The sequence below is a fragment of the Rhinoraja longicauda genome, chromosome 4, assembly GCF_053455715.1.
Source record: "Rhinoraja longicauda isolate Sanriku21f chromosome 4, sRhiLon1.1, whole genome shotgun sequence".
NCBI lineage: Eukaryota > Metazoa > Chordata > Chondrichthyes > Rajiformes > Arhynchobatidae > Rhinoraja > Rhinoraja longicauda.
Genome location: NC_135956.1, coordinates 34,921,356 through 34,942,684, shown reverse-complemented (window position 1 = coordinate 34,942,684; position 21,329 = coordinate 34,921,356). Strand labels below are relative to the sequence as shown.

Genomic DNA, 21,329 nt, shown 5'->3' with positions numbered 1-21,329 from the left:
CAGGTCTATGAGCACAGTACTCATAACACAATAAACAAAAAAGGAAGTTCAATAAATTAAAAGAAAACAATATTAGTGCAAAACAAAAGAACAAAGTTCCTATTGCAACCAAAACAGTTCATAGTTTAGTTGGTGTTTGTTGTACTCAAGAGCCTGATGGTTGTTGGGAAAGAAGCCATTCCTGCAGCTGGAAGTCACAGTTTTCAGTCTCCTACACCTTCTTCCCGATGGCAGGAATGAAATGAGAGCATGGCCAGTGTGGTGTGGGTCTCTGATGATCCAGGCCGGCTTTTTGAGGCAGAATCTCCTATAGATCCCTTTGATGGTATGGAGGTCAGTACCTGTTATGGACCGGGCAATGTCCACCACTTTTTGTAATCTTCATTCATGGGCACTCAAGTTACTGAACCAGGCCACAATGCAACCAGTCACTATGCTCCCTTACATGAATAATACTGAGTGTGGCAGCAGAAAACAATGACCACAATGGGAAGTAAAGAGAGTCACAGCTGAAGTAAACCACATTGCTGCAGAGGAATACATCCCTGGGAATAAGAATTTCTCTCTGTATTTGGAATATGATACAGGCACTGATTGTGTCAATAACCCCTAACTGAGCTGTTTTCTTGGTTTCAGAAATTGTTTTTGTGTTTACTTGTGTTAGAAGTTGACCAGCACATAATACATACACTGCCACTTGCTGGAGAGACAGGAGCCATGTTAATGCTAGATGAGTAAATTATTGAAAGTGATTACTCCGTTGCAGCTTCTGTTGTCATGGAAATGAGTTCAGGTGGGGGAAATTTCAAAACATTGAGTGGAGGTGAGAGGCAATTGCAAAAACTGAGAGAGGAGGAAGAATATGAGGGTAGTGGGGGTAAAAGTGAGGTGCCGGAAGACTAAAGGGTAGTTAATGTGTTCTTTATTTAAGAAGGGCAGCAAAGAAAAACCTGAGAATTATAGACCAGACATACCACATCTGTGGTAGGTATGCTACTGGAGGGGAAGCTGAGGGACAAGATAAATATGCATTTGGAAAGGTAGAGGTTCATTACGTTGTGTGTGGTAGATTGTGTCTCTCGAATTTGATTGAGTTTTTTGAAGAAGGAAACAAGAAGGTGGATGAGGTAGAGATAGTCTGTATTCATCTCAGCAAGGCCTTTGATAAGGTTCCACATAGTAGGCTACACTGAAAGGTTAAATTGCATGGGATTCAGGGAGAGCTAGCATATTGGATAAGTGCTGTAGTTGGCTTAATGGTAGGAAGCTGAGGGTGATGGTGGAATGTTGCTTCCTGGACCGATGGCCAGTCTCTGTAATGTTTATGTAATTAGTCAGTAGTTTTGACAATCTACCAAGCAAAACTAACAACAAATACAACACCTATTCAGCCTAGTAAATAGGTAAAACGTCTTGGGGAAACATAGTACTTTGTACCTTATTTGTTAATATATTTGAAAATCAAATGATACCATATTATTTAAATAACAAATGAGAAAACAGACTTGCTTCCTTCAATTGTTTGGTTTCATAATCCCACCCAGTGCATTCACTTCCTATTTGGCTTGTTCCCAGTGTATCCCACACTCTTTGCATAGACTGAGGCAACAACATGTCAGGATTATCACTATTGGCAGTTGATTATTTTTACACCATGGTGGCAGTGGCACAGCTGGAAGAGCTGCTGTCTCACAGCACAGAGACCTGTGACGTTAATTTTTGCAGAATGTTAGCTTTGCTTTTGTTTCCAAATAACTGTCTCGTTAGATTTGAGAATTATAATTGAGGGATGATGAATGTCAAATTGTATGTCAGGTAGATAAGATAGTTGAATTCATGTGCCAATGCAGAGCAAGTAGCTGGTGGAAGAGTTTAGACTTTGGACTTTACAGATGCAGTGTGGACTCAGGCCCTTCAGCCCACTGAGTCCAGTGTTGTAGGGAATATAGCGAGTTATAGGGAAACAATAGCAATGCGAACAGTTCGTATCGAGGACATGGATTCAATAATACTGTGTATGTCAAATAAGCATTTATTAAAATAATTGTTGCCCATTGAGTTCATTTGATTGATCTTATTTTTCCAAGGACATGTTGTAATGTAAAAAAAAGATTTTAGAATTTGTCTATAAAGTTGGTACTTTCTTCGAATTTGGACTTTGACTTGTTTACGGGACATCATCACCATTAATTAAAATATATTGCAGAGAGCTAAGAGTTGTAAGTTAATCAACAGCCTGATTACTCTTCATTTAAAGCAACCTATGGATGGAATTGATGAAGTCAGCATTATTCAGCTATGAATTCTATAAATTGGAAAGCCTTTTTTAAACTTGGATCTGAAACGGGTCTTTAATATATTTGTGTTAATGGGAATAATTTTCACCTCTGGGGCAGTAAACATATGGGTGGATTGTCTGTTACAGAAGTCACATTTTACCCTATCCCCAATTTATTGTGCTTTCAATGATGAATGGAGTTTCCTCTCAGAATATCTAATCTTGTTGAATTGTGCATCAGACCCCTTAATCTTGACTGGGTAACCAATAGCACCTACCAAACTTGTGACCTCTAGCACTTTGAAGAAGAACAAGGGTAGCAAGGTCACAAAAGTAGCTGATTACCACCTTTCAAGAGCAATCAAGTGTGAGTAATAAATGCTGGTGATGGTCTCGTAAATACATTCAAAAATAGAAACTTGTCCAAGGTAATTTAGTAATTAGAATGGAAAGAGGTTACAAGAGAACCTTCAAACGTGACTTCTACCATCCTGTTTCCACGCCATAGCCTCTTCCTGCTCATCAAAATAACCTTGGTGCACAAGTGGAGATTGTTCAAGAACAGGATGGGAATTATTCTCAACGTTGCACAGCAGAACAAAATGTTCAGGTTTTCATCAGATAGAGGTCCATCTGGTCACTTGAGATTAACAACTGTTACTTTCTGGAGGACATGGAATACAGATTACACAGGGTTCCGTTCCTCTGAGCTCTCCATAACCCAGACCGTTTACAAGTGGGAAAAGTGCTGCAAACTGAGTTCCAAGGTGGTAGATGATGCTTGCAGCACCTTAGCAGGCAGCAAATCCACCCTGCTTGTTTCCCAAACACTCGCTCGTACGTACGGGGCTGTACATAAATCAGGCATTTGTAGTCTGGGGAGGACCTGTACTCGTATATACTGGACTTTTGAAATATGTCTCTTTGCCAGAGCTTTTATAGTGGCACATTGGCACACCTGGTAGAGTGTACTCACAGAGCCTGAGACCCTGGGACAGCAATCCTTCCCAACATTGTGGGCCGAACCCAATCTCATCCTCTATAGTATACTAGAAGTTAAATAATCCCCTGCACTGGTATAACACATTTCCATTGCCTTATAATTTGCGGCACGGTAGCGCAGCGGTAGAGTTGCTGCTTTACAGCGAATGCAGCGCCGGAGACTCAGGTTCGATCCTGACTACGGCTGCTGCACTGTAAGGAGTTTGTATGTTCTCCCCGTGACCTGCGTGGGTTTTCTCCGAGATCTTCGGTTTCCTCCCACACTCCAAAGACGTACAGGTATGTAGGTTAATTGACTGGGTAAATGTAAAAAATTGTCTCTAGTGGGTGTAGGATAGTGTTAATGTGCGGGGATCGCTGGGCGGCGCGGACTTGGTGGGCCGAAAAGGCCTGTTTCCGCGCTGTATATATATGATATGATATGATATGATATGAATGTATCCTATGGGCTTTCTGGAGAGACACATTTGTAATGTGATCTGCTCCCACTAGGAACTGTGCAGGGACAACCATTTCACATGGAGCTCTTGTAAGTAATAGATGCATGGACTTTTATCACTTGTGACTTATCTGGGTTTGTTGTTCAATTGCAGAGTTTCTTGATTAGTAAGGGTGTCAGGGGTTTGGGGAGAAGGCAGGAGAGTGCGGTTTTAGAGAGAACGATTGATCAGCCATGATTGAATGGTGGAGTAGACTTGATGGGCCAAATGATCTACTTCTGTTCCTAGAACTTATGAAGTTATGAGTTAAAAGATTATCTTGCATAATTTTGATTCTTGACTTGGTATCTTTGTGCCGAAGAGAACAACCTCGGGAGCCAAGAAAGAAATTAAGTACTATCCGAATTATAAGCACAAAAGGACAAAATGCTGGAGTAACTCAGCAGGTCAGGCAGCATCTCTGGAGAACATGGATAGATGATGTTTTGCTCAAGACCCTTCTTCAAGGTCTGAAGAAGTGGCTCGTCCTGAAACATTACCCATCCATGTTCTCCAGAGATGGTGCCTGACCTGCTGAGTTCCTCCAGAACTCTGTCCTTTTCTGTAGTCATAAATGATAGTAGAATTAGGGCATTCGGCCTATCGAGTCTAATCTGCCATTCAATCATGGCTGATCTATCTCTCCCTCCTAACCCTATTCTCCTGCCTTCTCCCCGTAACCTCTGACACCTGTGCTAATCAAGACTTTGATCCAACACGTATTAACCAGCATCTGCAGTTCCTTTGTCTCTACTAAGTATAAGCACCATTATTTCACCACCCCTTTCAGTAAATGTTTTTCCATCGTATGCTCTCTCAACTTGCTCAATCTCTTATGGAAGTAAATAACAGAGGGTAAAGGCCCACAAATTGGCACTATTCAGTATCTTGCTATTCACAGCAGATGAAATATTTAACTGCAAAAGTACGTCATAGTGATTTATCAGCTAGCATGTGTGTTTTTTGGTCTTTATGCACTGTTTACCCAACCAAAATGATTTTTGCATTAGAAAATATCAAAAATGATGCAATCGAAAGCCAGCAAAGCAACGCTGAAATCACAGAAGACCTGAACTGGGATATCCCCTACTCCGAGTCTCTGATGGCAGCTCAGAAACTGCCGCAACCCAGAACCAACTGTACTAAGCGGCCCAACAATACAACGTTACCGGTTAGTGCAGAGGCTCATTGTGCTTCAATTGCTTCATCAAACATACTTACCTGGCAGAGACTGTGATCAAAAAGTGAGGCTATCCCATTGCACTTCCGGTGTGCTGATGCCAGCAATGTCTCCAAATGTGAGATACTCGACAGCAAAATTTGTGGTACTAAGGAACTGCGTCTGCTATTAATTTAGCAGCTTAGTAGCACAGATGGTAGAGCTGCTGCCTCACAGCGCCACAGTCCCTGGTTCAATCCTGATCTCAGGCGCTGCCTGTGTGGAGTTTGCACGTTCTCCCTGTGGCCATGTGGGTTTCCACCAGGTCTCCGGTTTGTTCTCACATCTCAAAGATGAGTGAATTTGTAGGTCAATTGGCCTCTGTAAATTGCTCCTAATGTGTAGTGAAGTGGATGAGAAAGTGGGATAACATAAAACTAATGTGAACAGGTGATCGATGATCGGCATGGACTAAGGACCCGTTTCCACCCTGTATCTAAACTCAAAACAGATTTTAAGTCCAGATGTGTTGACTTTCATGGTATATATGAGGCATGTGTGAGCTAAGGCAGTATCTAAAAACCACTTTAAACATAAGGCCCAAATCCTGCTCCTCCTGGGATCCACATGCAAATACCAAGTATAAACTTGGAGATGGCTCTCTTTTTAGTAAATGTGAATGAATGAAAGATGAATAAATATTTCCCTTTGTAAAATTCCCTTCCCATGAGTTTTTAAACACTGGTGAAGAAGTAACCAGGAAGGAAGATGTTCCCCAGCTTTTTCCCACACCAGTTTATAATTGGATAGCTGGGTATGATAGCTTTTCTTTTCAGTTTCACTCGCAGGAAACCCATGCAGTCACAGAACGGACGTGCAAACTTCACACAGGCAGCGCCCAAGATCAGGATCCATTACCCAGTGATTTAGGATTTTGTTCAGGCCAGACACCCCTGATTTTAGATTTAGATTTAGAGATACTGCGCGGAAACAGGCCCTTCGGCCTACCGAGTCCGCGCATCCCAATGATACCCGCACATTAACACTATCCTACACGCACTAGGGACAATTTTTACATTTACCCAATCAATTAACTTACGTACCTGTACGTCTTTGGAGTGTGGGAGGAAACCGAAGATCTCGGAGAAAACCCACGCAGGTCATGGGGAGAACGTACAAACTCCGTACAGACGGCGCCCGTAGTCAGGATCGAACCTGAGTCTCTGGCGCTGCATTCGCTGTGAGGCAGCAACTCTACCGCTGCGCCACCGTGCCGCCCGATGAAGTAATCTGCATTGTAGTATCTACATATTGCATTTTGCTTCTGAAATCCAATTCCCCTGACTTCAGTTGCACCAAATTCTGCATGCAGAGTATAACACAATCACTGCTGCATCAGTAATTTGGTCTTTGCCCACCGCCTCCCCATGGTAGAAACTGTAAACTTGATGGAATTGCTATTTGTCAAAGAGAGGGTCAGAATTACAATGTCATGTTTCGCGGGGCAAATTCTAAGCTCTCTCTTTGATTCAATGTCTACTAAGAGGTTCAATGGTTCTTTATTATCACATATACAGAGTGACAATGAATTTTTTTTAACACAGTTCAGTCAATTATTACCACACCTAAGCACAATATCCGATTAGTACAATTGTGTATAGAAATTGTCCCCTGAGACAATATGTTATAATGGCCGGTTTGGCGTCATTTTCAAAGTTCTGTCCGGTCCGCGCACTCGGTCTTCTGGAGCGGCGCCTGATCCAGACGAGCCCCAGGCTACTGCAGGGCCTCCAGCCATCGCCTGTGTCCCAACTGGTCAGCGAACCGTCGTCCCTCTCCTCCCCTGGCCACCTTCCGCCCTTCAGCAACTTTAATGTCGAATGCTGTTCTGTCAAGGGAATTATAGTTTATTGTGTAGAATGTTCACTAATTGTGTGGATCTGTTTCAATTTCAGAAATTCACCATCCCAAAAGACAGACTTGGGTTAACGCAGATTGGCGATCTGTCCTGTCAGGATATGAAAAAGATCCATAACCTTGCTCTAATAGAGATAACCACTTTTTATGATGCACTAGGGTTGGAGCTGAAGAGGAATAGGCTTGTGAGGATGAAAGCAAAGGGTAAGTTTGCTCTGATGCTCCCCTTACTCTTCCCAGAGCTGGATAAAGATACAAAGTATGTTTAAGATTATAAAGCTCTAGTTCCATTTTGCTTGAGCATTGTCCCCTTTGATGTGTGTTTTCACCTCTTACCCTTCCATATCTCTATGTCTCCCTCTCCCCTGACTCTCAGTCTGAAGAAGGATCTCAACATGAAACGTCACCCATTTCTTCTCTCCAGAGATGCTGCCTGAATTTATCTGGGGTTTTACCTCTGTGGATTTGGGGAGAACTCTCCTGTAAAACAGTGCCATGGGGCACATTATATCCTCTGGGAGGGCCGATGGGACCTTGGTCTAAAGTCTCAGCCAAACGATGGCATTTAAAATGCACTCCTCCAGAACACTACGGAATGGACAATCTGGATATTTTATGCTAAAGTATTTGAATTGAAACTCTCTGGTTAAGAAGTTGATGAAATAAAACGAAGCAGCCTCATAATCCTCTAGCTTCACAATTCGCAACTCTTCAATCCTTTTGTCGCACACCTTCTGGAACTTTATCCAACCATCTGCCTATCAAATAACCCTCCTCACCTGTGTTGTCCTTTTGCCTACCAGGCTTTCTCCTACACCTCCTCTCTTCCAGGTTTCTTCCCCCCCCCCCCCACCCCTCCCAAATTAAGTCTGAAGAAGGATCCCGACCTGAAACGCCACCTATCCATCTACGCCATCTATCCATGTTCTTCTGCGATGCTGCATGACCTGCTGAGCTACTCCAGCAGTCTGTGTCTCCTCTTGCCACAAATTAATTTTTTTAAGAATGGTGGATAGAAGGAATCAAATGAGTTGAAGATACATTAACAAATGGGACTAATATCGATATTCTGTGCTATGCAACTCTGTGACTCTATTCAAAAATCTGATAGATATTTCAAATAAATATATACTTCATTTTTGTTACAGAAACTGGGCTCTTTGGTGTTCCCCTCACAACATTGCTTGAAAATGATCAAAAGAAAATTCCAGGAACAAAAATCCCTCTCATCTTTCAAAAGGTAAGTACAATAGTTTGAAGAGAAATGTTCAATTGGATTAATGTGCCTGTGTTATGTTGGCAATGTGTGGGGAAGGATAGTGAGGAAGCCCAAAGCCCATCTAATCAAACCTCAAGCATCAAGATAGACACAAAGTTCTGGAGTAACTCGGAGGGACATGCAGCATCTCTGGAGAAATGGGATGGGTGATGTTTTGGGTCGGGACCCTTCTTCAGACATGAAGGTGTGCTGCAGATCACACAAACACTTGGCAATCAATATTTAGTCCCACCGAGTCCACGCCGAACATTAATCATCCAAACACTCTATGTTATCCCACTTTCGCATCGTACACACTAGTGGGAATTTACACAAGCCAATTAACCTACAGACTTGCACGTCTTTGGAAAGTGGGAGGAAAGAAGGGAAGAGATTGAACTTTTTTTTGCCTCCATCACAGTGAGGAATGTGGAGGAGTCGCTGTGGTGGATGTTTATGTTAAAATGTATTTTGTGTGTTTTGTTGTTTTTTATTGGTATGACTGTGTGACAAATAAAATTCCTCGTATGTTGCAAAACATACTTGGCTAATAAAGTATGGTCATGAAACCGGAGCACCCGGAGAAAACCCATGCGGTCACAGGGAGAACGTACAAACACCCAACGGACAGCACCCTTAGTAAGGTTCGGCCCCTGGGTTCCTGGTGCTGTGAGGCAGCAACTCTACTGCTGACCCACTGTGTCTGCAAAATAAATGCAATGTGTGCTAAAGGACCAAAGAGAGGATTGATTTTGCTGACGAGGCTTTAGGTTGTGAGTATATTTGTGTGGGTTACAGATAGACTCCCACAGAGAGAAAGTTGCTGGAGAATGTGGTAGTTTACTCCCCTCCTGATGATCGTCTTGGCTGTGAATCAGCGACCACTTCCTCTGCTCAGCTGGGTCGGTGTGTGGTGGAAAGGGCACTAAAACATCAATGCCTTTGGCAGTAATTCAGTAGGAGTCCACTTTAAAAAAATATATCATCTGATTCTGTTTAAATATTTAAAAATTTAAGTTCCCTTGACTTCAGATTTCTTCTTGGTCATTAGGTGATTCACGGTCTCTTAATTCTATTTCCTCTGAATGAATGTTCAGAGGTCTTGGCTTCATGTTCGGTGCAGACATTGTGGGTTGGAGGGCCTGTTCCTGTGCTGTACTGTTTAGTTTAGAGATACAGCATGGAAACAGGCCCTTTGGCCCACTGAACCCGCTCCGACCAACAATCACCCGTACTCTAGTTCTATCCTGCACACTCGGGGCAATTTACAGAAGCCATTTAAAACCTACACACCTGCTTGTCTTTGGAATGTGGGAGGAGACCCGAGTACCTGGGGAAACCTACGCGGTCACAGGGAAAATGTGCAAACTCCGCACAGACAACACCCGTAGTCAGGATCGAACCCGGGTCCCTGGTGCTGTGAAGTAGCAACTCTACCGTTGCGCCACTGTGTCACCCAGTGTTCTATGTCATATAAATCTAAATGGTTTGAAAGAGAATAACTATCAATCAGTGCTTTTATTCAATAATGCTTTTATTGTCACATGCAAACGCACAGTTAAACATACAGTCCAGTACAGTATCCCTGTATCTAAGCACATCCCCGATTAGCGAGTGTACAGAAATAGACTACTAAGCCCGCATGCAAGAGGCGCTATGTTATAGCGCTGTTTTCAATGTCCAGTCCGCGCTATGGATCTTATGTATAGTCTTATCAGAGTCTAATCTGTCGCTCTAGTCAAATCAGATAGTTATTCTGAATGAATCCATCACAAAAGCAAAATTCAGTCACCAAGGTTGAGCTGAGACTGCATGTAAGGGAATAGAGCCAGGACATCCGGTATTTTGGGCTAAATTAGTTTGGCCCGTACGGGACCGCCCTTGTCCCGTATTAGGCCCGGGGGACATTGTAGGTCTGGACAGTGTAGGTGCCGCCTAACAGAGGTTGCGTAGTAACCCGCTTCCCGGCCCGGGCAGCCGCCGTTGGTGGAGCGAGAACACGTGGCCGTTGGCTGGGTGAGGTCACGTGGGGCGCGGGGCGGTGACGTCACCTTGTCCCTTATTTGGGAGTGAGATAGTTGGCAACCCTAGTTAGATCAGTGTCTATCCACAGGAACAGCAGTAAAATGGCAACCTGCCCATGCTGGACTCTGCAGAAATTTGGTCCTGTTGAATTTAATATAATTGATTTTCAGAAGCAGGGTTCAATGCACTGTATTTCACCTTGCATGAAGTTTGTGAAAGCAATGGGATTAACCTCCACCTCATCTGTCTTTAACTATGGCTGTTAAAGGTTTGAGTGATTTATTGTCCTAGTTCTCATCTTGATTGGTTGATTAATTGAAAGATACAGCATAGAAACAGCCTTTCTGCCCACCGAGTCCATGCCAACCATCGATTATCTGTTCACGCTGGTCTAGGTTATTCCACTCTCTCATCCACTCCCAACACACAAGGGGCAATTGACAGAATCCAATTCACCTACAAATCTGCACCTCTTTGGGATGTGGGAGGAAACCGGAGCACCCGGAGAAAACCCACGCAGTCACAGGGAGAACGTGAAAACTCCACCCAGACAGTTCTGGACAGTCCTCTTAAGTCCTAGATCTACTTGGCTTGAATTTGTTAAATAAGTTTGAATGACAGGCTTGGACACCCCACATGTTCACTAGACTTCATCTCGATGTAACTGACCAGAGTCATGCCCACAATAACATTGCCAATGAATGTCTTGGCTCAGAGTTATCTGATCTTTGTTCTTTTTTCATAAAATGGGAAATTATCAGTAAATTTGTCATCATTTTGGGTTAGAGATAATGAGTGTATATTTATTTGAAAAAAGATTAACTGAAAATATATGTTCCCCTAGCACATACGATAAGGAGCATATTAATAAACATAAGGTATGAAATTATGCCCCGGAAATTTAAGCACAACAATATCTTTGAAGAGGTGTTAAAGTCAATTGTGGGGAACTGATCTGACAGATATATTGGCCTTGGTTGGACTCCAGTTGGAATATTCCATTTACTTTTGATTCCCTATCTTGAGAGAGATATAATGCCTTGGGGAGGATAAGGTGGGGTGCTGAGCTTTGTGGGACCAGGGCCTCACAAAATTGGTAAGTGGTTGCCTTTGGAATTTGTAAAGGAAATATCCAGTAAAAGCACTTATAAGAGTGTTCTCAGCTGTAGAGGTGATTGCCTGTACATAAGCAGTGAATACAGGCTTTTAAGCAATTAAGACATAAAGCCATTATCCTTGGCTGGATTCCAGGGAAGATGCACTTAGCCAGTGGAAAACAGGACATGACCCTAATAATTCTGAGGGTCCTTTCTGTTACATCTATGGCTCCAAGACGGGAGAGATAACATTTTAAAGACAGATCTGGAAATCTTTAGACTAGTAACTTGCTGGGGAGCATCGGCATGGCCCTTTTGTGACTTGTTAACTTGTAGGTCACGCACAGGTAGTTTTGCTTTGCCTTTTGTTAGAAGTAAAAGTCTTTCATTTTCTGTGTGAAGAAATAAGTGTTTTATTTCCTTGAATCTTTTGTAATAATCCAGTTGATGTAGAATCTGACTAATATAAGAACAATACGATGTATATAAGATCAATATAAATATAATAAAAAACAATGATTTGGTGCTACATTTTTGGGTGATTTTGAACGAAACTATAGGATGAAATATTTAAACATTGAAAAATGGAGACTTAACTTTGGATTGTAAGATTAGCAATTTTCATTCTGGATTTGCCATGTGTTTGATGTGCTAATGCATGGGGACTCAGTCAGAGCACTGAGGTGTTCAATCATGTGTAATTCATACTCAATAATGCATACTTCAATACCATTTTGGTAACGTTCATTGATAAGGAATCGAAGCATGAATTGCACATCATTCAGCACCTATCCGCTCAGACTGTGGATGCAATGCTCTTTCTCAAGAACTGAGAAGAACCTGGTTTCAGATGTGAGGTGCTCACAGCCAAGCTGTACATAGAGTATAGCACACAGCACAGTACAAGAATAGGCTCTTTGGGCCACAATGTCTGTGCTGAATATGAAGCCCAATTAAACTGATTTCTCTGCTCAGATCTGCTCTGGGGAGAAGGGTTCTGACTGTCCTATCTATGCCTCTCACAGTTTTAGGTCTCCCCTCAGCCTCAACCCCTGACGCCAACCCCTGCCCCGGGAAAACAATCCCAGTTGTCGCGGGTATGCCTAATGGCCACTCCTCGCCCTGGTAGTCCCCTGAGATATCTTCCAATTCTTCTGGGGATTCAAAATGGGACTAGTCCAATGGGTCCCAGTGCACAAGTCCCCAGACAATGAGGGCAACAGTGTACCCAACATCGCGCCTTCATCCTGATGACCACCTTCGCATGTACATAGAACAGATTTTTGATTTTGCCTGAGCCAACACATAGGTGGTGCAGCGGTAGTGTTGCTGCCTTACAGTGCCAGGGACCCGGGTTTGATCCTGACTACAGGTGCCATCTGCACAGAGTTTGTATGTTCTCCCCATGACCTGCATGGGTTTTGTCCGTTTTGTCCGGTTTCTCCACTCCAAAGACGTACAGGTTTGTAGGTTAATTGACTTTGGTAAAAATGTAAAAAATTGTCCCCAGTGTGTAGGATAGTATAGGATAGTATAAATGTGCGGGGATCGCCAGTCGGCGTAAACTTGGTGGGTCAAAGGGCCTGTTTTATGAAGAACTAATGCTGCGAATTTGATTGAGATGTGTTTCATCTGGTTGGAATATTGGGAGTAGATTAAATGTGTAACAATTCCCTGTCCTAGCTTTTGTCAAAAATGGAGGAAACTGGCTTGGATGCTGAAGGAATTCTGCGAGTGCCCGGATCTGCCTCAAGGGTGAAGGTAAGGAGATGCTTCCTGTTTTCCTTCTCGTAATCAGTCTTCAATGCTGTGATGACCAAAAGCAGCAAGGGGCTGCTTGGCAATAAATGATCATTGCTGTCACAGGCTTTTCAACTGTTGTAAATGTCCCAGGTAGAAACTCTTAGAAACTCTTTGTAAAGAGTTAAATACATGGATAGGGCAGGTTTGGAGGGATATGGACCAAATGCTGACAGGTGGGACTAGTGTAGCTGGGACATGTTGGCTGGCTTGGGCAAGTTGGGCTGAAGGGCCTGTTTCTACACTGTATCACTCTATGACTCTATGACATAATAATAAAAAATATAAATGTTTTTTAAAGAAATTATTTAGTTAAAACACCTCAAATCACCAAGAAATAATTCCAAATGTTGAAATCAAGAAAAAGAAGTAATCATCAATAAGGGTTTTGAGTCTGGAAGTTAGGAAGTTATGTTACAGGTGCACAAGGTGTTGGTGAGGACACATTTGGGGTACTATATCAGTTTTGGCCACCGTGCTATAGGAAGGATGTAATTAAGCTGGAAAGAAGACTGAGAAAATTTACGAGGATATTGCCAGGACTTGAAAGGCTGAGCTAGGATTGGCAGGCTAGGATTTTATTCTTTAGAGCGCAGGAGGCTGAAGGGTGATATTGTACAAGTGTAGATGATGACTCGTGCCCAACAAATAGGAAAAACACAAGACAGAAGAAGTTCAAATCCAGGATGAAGAAGGATCTCGACCCGAAACGTCACCCATTCCTTCTCTCCAGAGATGCTGCCTGTCCCACTGAGTTACTCCAGCTTTTTGTGTCTATCTCCAGGATGGTAGTAAAATATTACCAGGATATAAAACAAGGAATTAAATAGACCACACTAAAACTTGAAATTGTAAATCTTCGGAGGAAATGCAGGTTTATTTTCAGTTTTGAGGAGAATAATGCAAGAATAATTGGAAAATAAACTGGAGCAGCTAATGCAACAACAAATGCTGGTTTTACTTAAAATAACGATGCCTATTTTGATTTCTGCAATGTTTTAATGAACCGGTTATCTAAGAAGTGGATATTGCTGAATATAAAATGACATAGGGTTCACTGACTTGCATACCCAATCAATAATTGGAACTAGTTTTGAATGCCAGATGACGTGAAACGATAGCAAAATTGTTGAATTGCACAGTTTGCATCAATGTTTCTCATTCTTATCTGTGTTTCTTGTTAAAATGAGGCTGCTTGGAGTGGAATGGAAGATACTCACGAGTGACTAATCCTCTGAGCATTTCCTTAGATGTTTGTGTGGTGTCCTCCTGTTGCCTTATATGTACATTGGAAGACTGCAAGTTGCATGCGTACCAAACATATTCTCCGAAGAGCCGAAAGAACTGAAGGAATTTGGAAAATTCACATCAGTCCATCGTGGTATCACATTAACAGATTTGCATGCTTTGCCTTCTCGTGGTTTCCCAGCCACGTTTCAGGTATCATTCAGAGACCAGCAGGACCCAAACAGATGGGCAGCATTTAAATTTGGCTGCAGAACCTCATGGAATCCTGGAGGTTTATTTCATTGAGGAGGCCATTTGGCCCATTCTGTCATGACTACGCCCTACCTTTGCAGGTCCAGTGTCCCCCTTTAACTTTGTAACGCAGGTTTTGATAATGGCCCGAATGGTCAAAAAGACATGGTCTTTCCCTTCAGACCAATGTTCTCTCTCCCACTGCACACATGTTTCCCCAGTCCTGCAACCACATGCCCTGCCCGGTGATTCTAGCAGCCATTTATATCCTGCACCATGACTCCTGATGGTTTGGGCCACAGCCTTACTGGTCCTAGACTGAGACCCAGGAGTTAAAATTTCCTTGACCTTGCAAGGCCACAGTCATGATGGAGTATTGCTCACTTTGCACCCATCTATCTGAGTGCCAGTGCAAATTCAAATCAAGGTTCACGTTTGGTTTGCTTCAGTTTACTGCCAGAACGAGGTCAAGAACTTTTCCCGTACAATTCTAATTATTGATTACAGGGGCAGTCAAACAAAGTGCTTTTAAATTTTTGGGGAAAAAAACCTTTCATATTAGTCCCCCCCTTCACTCCTTTTCATCTCTCCTGAAAAAAGCTCAGGCCATTTGGCCCATTCTGTTATTCTAGTTGAAACATTTTCTATACAGCCTCTACCTCATTCAATTACTTCTTAATCTAGGCCTTTCATCCTCCCCTCTCACCCATTCATTGTTACCCTTCTTCCATAGTTTTCCCTCTTCTTCAACCAACGAACCAATCCATTAGATAGACATAAAATGCTTTTGGGTCGAGACTCGTCTTCAGACTGAAGAAGGGTCTTTACTGGAAACGTCGTCCATTCCTTTTATCCAGAGATGCTGCCTGTTCCGCTGAGCTACTCCAGCATTTTGTGTCTATCTTTGGTGTAAACCAGCATCTGCAGTTATCTTCTTACATAAACCAATCTATTAACTCCATCACTTGCACCATTAACCCCTTTCATTCCAGCTCATGAGCAGATGATATTTTCTTCTTTTGAAAGACAACAAATTGTGTGGAGCGTAGAGATTTATGTGTCTGTCTCGGCACAATAGACACAATAGAGATTCTTGAAAACCTTTCTCCCAGTGTGGAAATGTCAAAGTCTAGAGGGCCTAGCTTAAAGGTGAGAGTGGCAAAATTTAAAGGATATGAGTGGGGCAGGTTTTTACCACAGAGTCATAGAGTGATACAGTGTGGAAACAGGTCCTTTGGCCCAACTTGCCCACACCGGTCAACAATGACCCAGCTACACTAGTCCCATTTGCCCGTGCTTGGTCCATATCCCTCCAATCCTGTCGTATCCATGTACCTGTCTAACTGTTTCTTAAACGATGGGATAGTCCCAGCTTCAACTACCTCCTCTGGCAGCTTGTTCCATACACCCACCACCCTTTGTGTGAAAAAGTTACCCCTCTGATTCCTATTAAATCTTTTCCATGTCACCTTGAACCTATGCCCTCTGGTCCTCGATTTCCCTACTGCAAAAGACTGTGCATCTACCCCAATCTATTCCTCTCATGATTTTGAATACCTCTTTAAGATCTCCCCTCATCCTCCTGCAGTGAAGGGTGCCTGGAATGTGCTGCAAGGGTGATGGTGGAGGCAGATGTGATAATGGCATTCTAGAGACTATTGGATAGGCACATTGATATGCAGGGAACAGAGGGTTATTGATCACACAAGGCAGAGGAGTTTAATCTGGCAACAGGTTCAGCACAGACATTGTGGATTGAAGAGCCTGTTCCTGTGCTGCACCATTTTATGTTCTATAATACATGTTGTTTTAAGAGTTAAATGAGCCTTCTTAAAATTGGCTTCAACCTAGGAATATGCATGAAGATTTAATTGTTCTTAAAAGTTATAAACATATTTGAAATGATATTTACAGTATATCTAGTTCCTCTAGCAGATAAATCCAAACAAAATTAGAGCTGGGCATTTAGGATTAAAATCAGGAAGCACTTTTGCACACGTAGAATGGTAAGACCACAGAAGATGAATGGCCTTGTACTGTTCCCATTATTGGGTGCGGTTCCCATGTCCATCAAAATGACTGCCATTCATGTCAAGGGGTTAAAGTTAAGATGAAGGTTTTGCTGGAAAAAGCAAAATACCTCAATGATTCAATGGTGCTTTATTGTCACATGTACTTATGTACAGTGAAATTCCTTTCTTACATGCGTTTCAGTAAAAATATTACTATACATAGGCGTAATCATACATGTACAAGAGTGTAAGAATAGTAGATTACACTGAGGCAGTACACAAGAGTTGCTATATTTCGGGTTCAAGTTAAAAAAGATGTTAAAAATGTTAGAGTCATAAAGGCCTGTTGTCCCGGTGGTTGCACTGGGTTCCGGTTGCAGGAGTAGTGCTGGCCAGGCGATGTTATTGATGCCCTCCACCACAGCTCAGTTGCCCAGTACTGATGCAGGCTGCGTCTAATCCATGCGCTCGACCACTTGGAGCGGCCCCGATCTAATTGGCTAATTGATGATTAAATTGATTAAGGTAAAGAATCTTGGCAAGATTCCTTTGCTTTTAGATTTCTGCGCCACATCCAATTATTCACTTACAATTTTTACTTCACTTCTAATCTATTACTTGCCTCTGCAATCTTTAATGCAATTCCTTTCATAACTGTGGCCAAATTTCTGAAATGTGCATTAGCTGATTAATTCAGCCTTCAGAGGTCACTCGAGGACCCTCACTGGAGTCTTATCTTCTTGGCCGATATTCATTTGGCATTCTGAATCACCCTGAGCTCCCTCTGTTCACCATGGACCCACACAACATTCCTACAGTTAACAAATGTTCAGGAGGAATGGACACTGAAGTCTTCACCCAAATACTAAATACCAAAGTTATTTCACAAATTTTTAGTGGACTTGACTACTCCAGGATTAAATATTTAACTCTGCAAAGCAGGCTAGAAATTAATCATTTAGCATACCCTGTTATTTACTAAATTAATGACCAACCTAGTGGACTAAAGTGGAATCACTTTTTTGGAGTTTTCTCTTTCTTGAATGGTAAGGATTTAAAGTTATTGAAATATTTATTTTAGGATGACATTGAAGATAAGCTATTACTGAGAAGTGAATTAAAACAAAATCTATTTTGCTTTTATGAGATTTCCGAATGGGATTTTTTTTCTTAACGTAACAGGGTTTATAAGTGATATTTAAGACCATAAGACATAGAAGCTGAATTAGGTCATTTGGCCCATTGATCTGCCATTCGGTCGTGACTGATCTATTTTTACCCCTCAACCCCATTATCTTGCCTTCTTCCCATAACCAAGGACACCCTAACAAATTTTGAACTTTGATTTTGGATGATCAGCCATGCTCATATTGAATGGCGGTGCTGGCTCGAAGGGCTGAATGGCCTACTGCACCTATTTTCTATATTTCTAAATCAAGAACCTATCAATCTCCGCTTTAAAAATACCCAATGACTTGGCCTCCACAACTATCTGTGGCAATTCATACCACAGGTTCACCAGACTCTGGCTAAAGAAATTCCTCCTATTTGTAAGTCTTATGGAGGAGGGAAGCTGACAGCAGGGGACTACAGATGCATGCAGGAACATTAAAGGAGATGACCATTTAGGCTTTCAGGTCCACTGTATGGTAAGATCCTGGCTGCCCTGCATCACAGGGAACAAGGATTGTTAAAAGAACCACCCTCTTCTGACTCATTTAAACCAGGGACAGTAATCGTTTTAATCTTTCTTTTACAAGGTTGCCTGCTTTCCTTTAGTGAGTTCAGCTTTTGGAATCTGCACTGTAGTTTTCTGTATAAGAAAGAATAAAATAGGTGGAAGTGCAGGATTTAAATTGGTGCTATTTTCATCCACAGAATTATCGGCAAGAGTTGGAGTCAAAGTTTTACGAAGCCTTTGATTGGGAACAAGTTCATCATAATGATGTAGCAGGCTTACTGAAGACCTTCATCCGAGAACTACCCTACCCATTGCTCACAGCTGAATACCTGCCTGCTTTTATAGCCGTGCAAAGTAAGTCTTTAGAGCAACGCAAACATGCTTTAAATTTATTTGCCTGTGTTCTTATCCTCTTGTATTTCAGCGCATGTGCCTTTCCAGCAATATTCAGAATCCCTGCCAGTGCAAAGCTTCGGGCATGTTGGTCTTTGCCGATTTCATTACATTTCTGATGTTTGTTAGCTGGAAGCAAATCTGATAAACACATTATGTAAGAAGAAACTGCAGATGCTGGTTTAAATCAAAGATAGACACAATGCTGGAGTAATTCAGCAGGACAGGCAGCCTCTCCGGAGAGAAATAATGGGTCACATTTGGGATCTGAAGAAGGGTCTCAACCCAAAACGTCACCCATTCCTTCTCTCCAAGTTCTATTGTCCTCACTAGGCAATTAAAGTGCTTTGGAAGTGTAGTGACTGCAGTGATGTAGCAACCCAGGCAGCCAGTCTGTGCACTGCAATCTCTACCATCAAGCATCAAAAGAAATGGCCAGCAGTCACTTAGTTTTCACACCTTACATTTCCTTATCTATGCTTCTTCCTTTCCCCTGACATCAGTCCGAAGAACGGTGTTGCCTCGAAAAAGTTCTCTCCAGAGATGTTGCCTGACCCGCTGAGTTACTCCAGCATTTTCTGTCTTTCTTCAGTCACTTAATTTAGTTTAGTTTTGAGATACAGTGTGGAAACAGGCCCTTCGGCCCACCAAGTCCCTGCCGACCAGCAATCCCTGTACACTAGCACACACTACACACTAGGGACAATTTACAATTTTTACCAAAGCCAATAAACCTACAATCCTGTATGTCTTTGGAGTGTGGAAGGAAACCGGAACACCCGGGGAAAGCCCATGCGGTCACAAGGAGAACGTTCAAACTCCGTACAGACAGCCCCCGTAGTCATTTTCATCAAGTGAATTTTGTAAAGTTATACATAATTACTAATTTTTTATTCTAAAATATTTGGACTTCCCCAATTTACATATCAAATTAAAAGAATTATCAAGAGCAACTTCAAAATAATTTGTTCAGATAATTGTTTTAAAATCAATATGGCACCAATAGTATATGAAGGTTCAATGAGAAAGTATTAAAAAATATATATATATATACCCACATACATATACAAGTATTTATACATTGTGTGTGTGTGTGTGTATATTGTGTGTGTATATATATATATGTGTGTGTGTGTGTGTGTTTGTGCGCAAGTATTTATGCACTATGTGTATATATATATATATATATATGTGTGTGTGTGTGTATGTGTGTATACATAGATGTATTGGAAAATGTATGTGTATATATGTATGTAGATTTAAATACTCACTCATTGAATCATTGTATACTATCAGTGCCACACATATTCATGTAATACTGTCCCTATTTGTTGAGCACAATCAGACACTTGGTGCTGACTGAAATTTGGGCAACATGGCTGTTAAGAGATTTTCTATTTTTGAGGAGGTAAGGCAGGCTATCATTTATTGATTTGACAGACAATTTTACAAAGTTTTTTCTGTGCTCACAAAGCAGTGTACAGACTGTCAGATTAATTTAAAATACAGTTGCTGTGGTACTGTGGGAAATGTGAACTGATTTCCACAGAGCAAGCTCCCACAATCAGATGGTGCTCAAATGAACATTTACCTGTTTTGAGAGATGGAATTACTCAGAATGTATGGGTAAATGCAGTACTCTTTGTGTAGTTTAGTTTAGAGATACAGCATGGAAACAGGTCCTTCGGCCCACCGAATCTGCACTGACCAGCAATCAGCCATGCAGTAGTTCTATCCTACATGCTAGGGACAATTTACAGAAGCCAATTAACCTACGTTCCATGTCTTTGGAATGTGGGTGGAACGTTTGAACTCTGTGCAAACAGCACCCGAGGTCAGGATCGAACCCCGGTCTCTGGCACTGTAAGGCAGCAACTCTACCACTGCACCACTGTGTCGCTCTTTTTCAAAGTACCGGAAATCTTTTGCAGACGCCAAGGAGTGCAGACTGGGCGTTGTTTAATGTCATTGTGAAGGAAGAATCTCAGAGTTGCTGTTTCAATGAGATGTGATTTTACAGTTTAACATTGGGCTTGCTTTGGTTTCAGATATCTCACAGACAAAGCTGCAGTTACAGGCTCTACATCTTATCATCATGTTGCTTCCTGATCCCAACAGAGACACTATTAAGGTACCCTTTATGTTCAAAGTATACATGAGTACATTTGAATTTATGTGAACCTCACACTGAGCATATCTAACATTCAAACCATGGAAACAAAGAATTATTTTATGCACAAAATCCATATTTATTAAACTGGGAATATTTGAAATTAGATGTGCAGAAAATTAGATATATTATTAAGTTAATCGCAGATTAGAGATACATGAGGTCTGATACAAATTTAACATGCAAGAGTTTGGAATAGATTAGATGTACTTAAATTAGCTACAGTCCAAATAGACACAATGATCAAGGTTAAAATAATGTTTCAATTCAACCTCCAGCGTCTTTAAAAACATACAAGGACACATTTCAATTTTGTTGATCCCAAGTTCCACTTATATGATATTTTGTGTGAGACCAATGATAACATTTTTACCCTTTTTATTTTTTCCATCATCACTGATGGAATCAGCCCACAGACAGATCCAAGTGGAATCTGATGATCATTTGATGGGTGTACTTTGTCTTGGGATGGTGGCTATTTTTTGAGTTGAGATGTCCGTTCATCTAAATAGAGGAGTATTGATGCCAATATAAAAGGACCTGGGCAAAAAGCAAATCGCTGAAGGAACATGGTGTGCT

General features: G+C 41.8%; 1 protein-coding gene across 4 annotated transcripts in view; it reads left to right on the top strand.

Moving 5' to 3' along the window:
- arhgap28 (Rho GTPase activating protein 28) overlaps window positions 1–21,329 on the top strand; it is a 191,218-nt gene that overhangs the window by 155,625 nt on the left and 14,264 nt on the right. For all 4 annotated transcript variants that reach the window (XM_078398591.1, XM_078398589.1, XM_078398588.1 and 1 more), the window contains exons 5-10: window positions 4,770–4,930; window positions 6,874–7,039; window positions 7,984–8,075; window positions 12,899–12,976; window positions 18,385–18,541; window positions 20,629–20,711. In XM_078398591.1, the coding sequence (XP_078254717.1) occupies window positions 4,770–4,930; window positions 6,874–7,039; window positions 7,984–8,075; window positions 12,899–12,976; window positions 18,385–18,541; window positions 20,629–20,711 (737 nt within the window). The remainder of the gene's footprint in view (window positions 1–4,769; window positions 4,931–6,873; window positions 7,040–7,983; window positions 8,076–12,898; window positions 12,977–18,384; window positions 18,542–20,628; window positions 20,712–21,329) is intronic.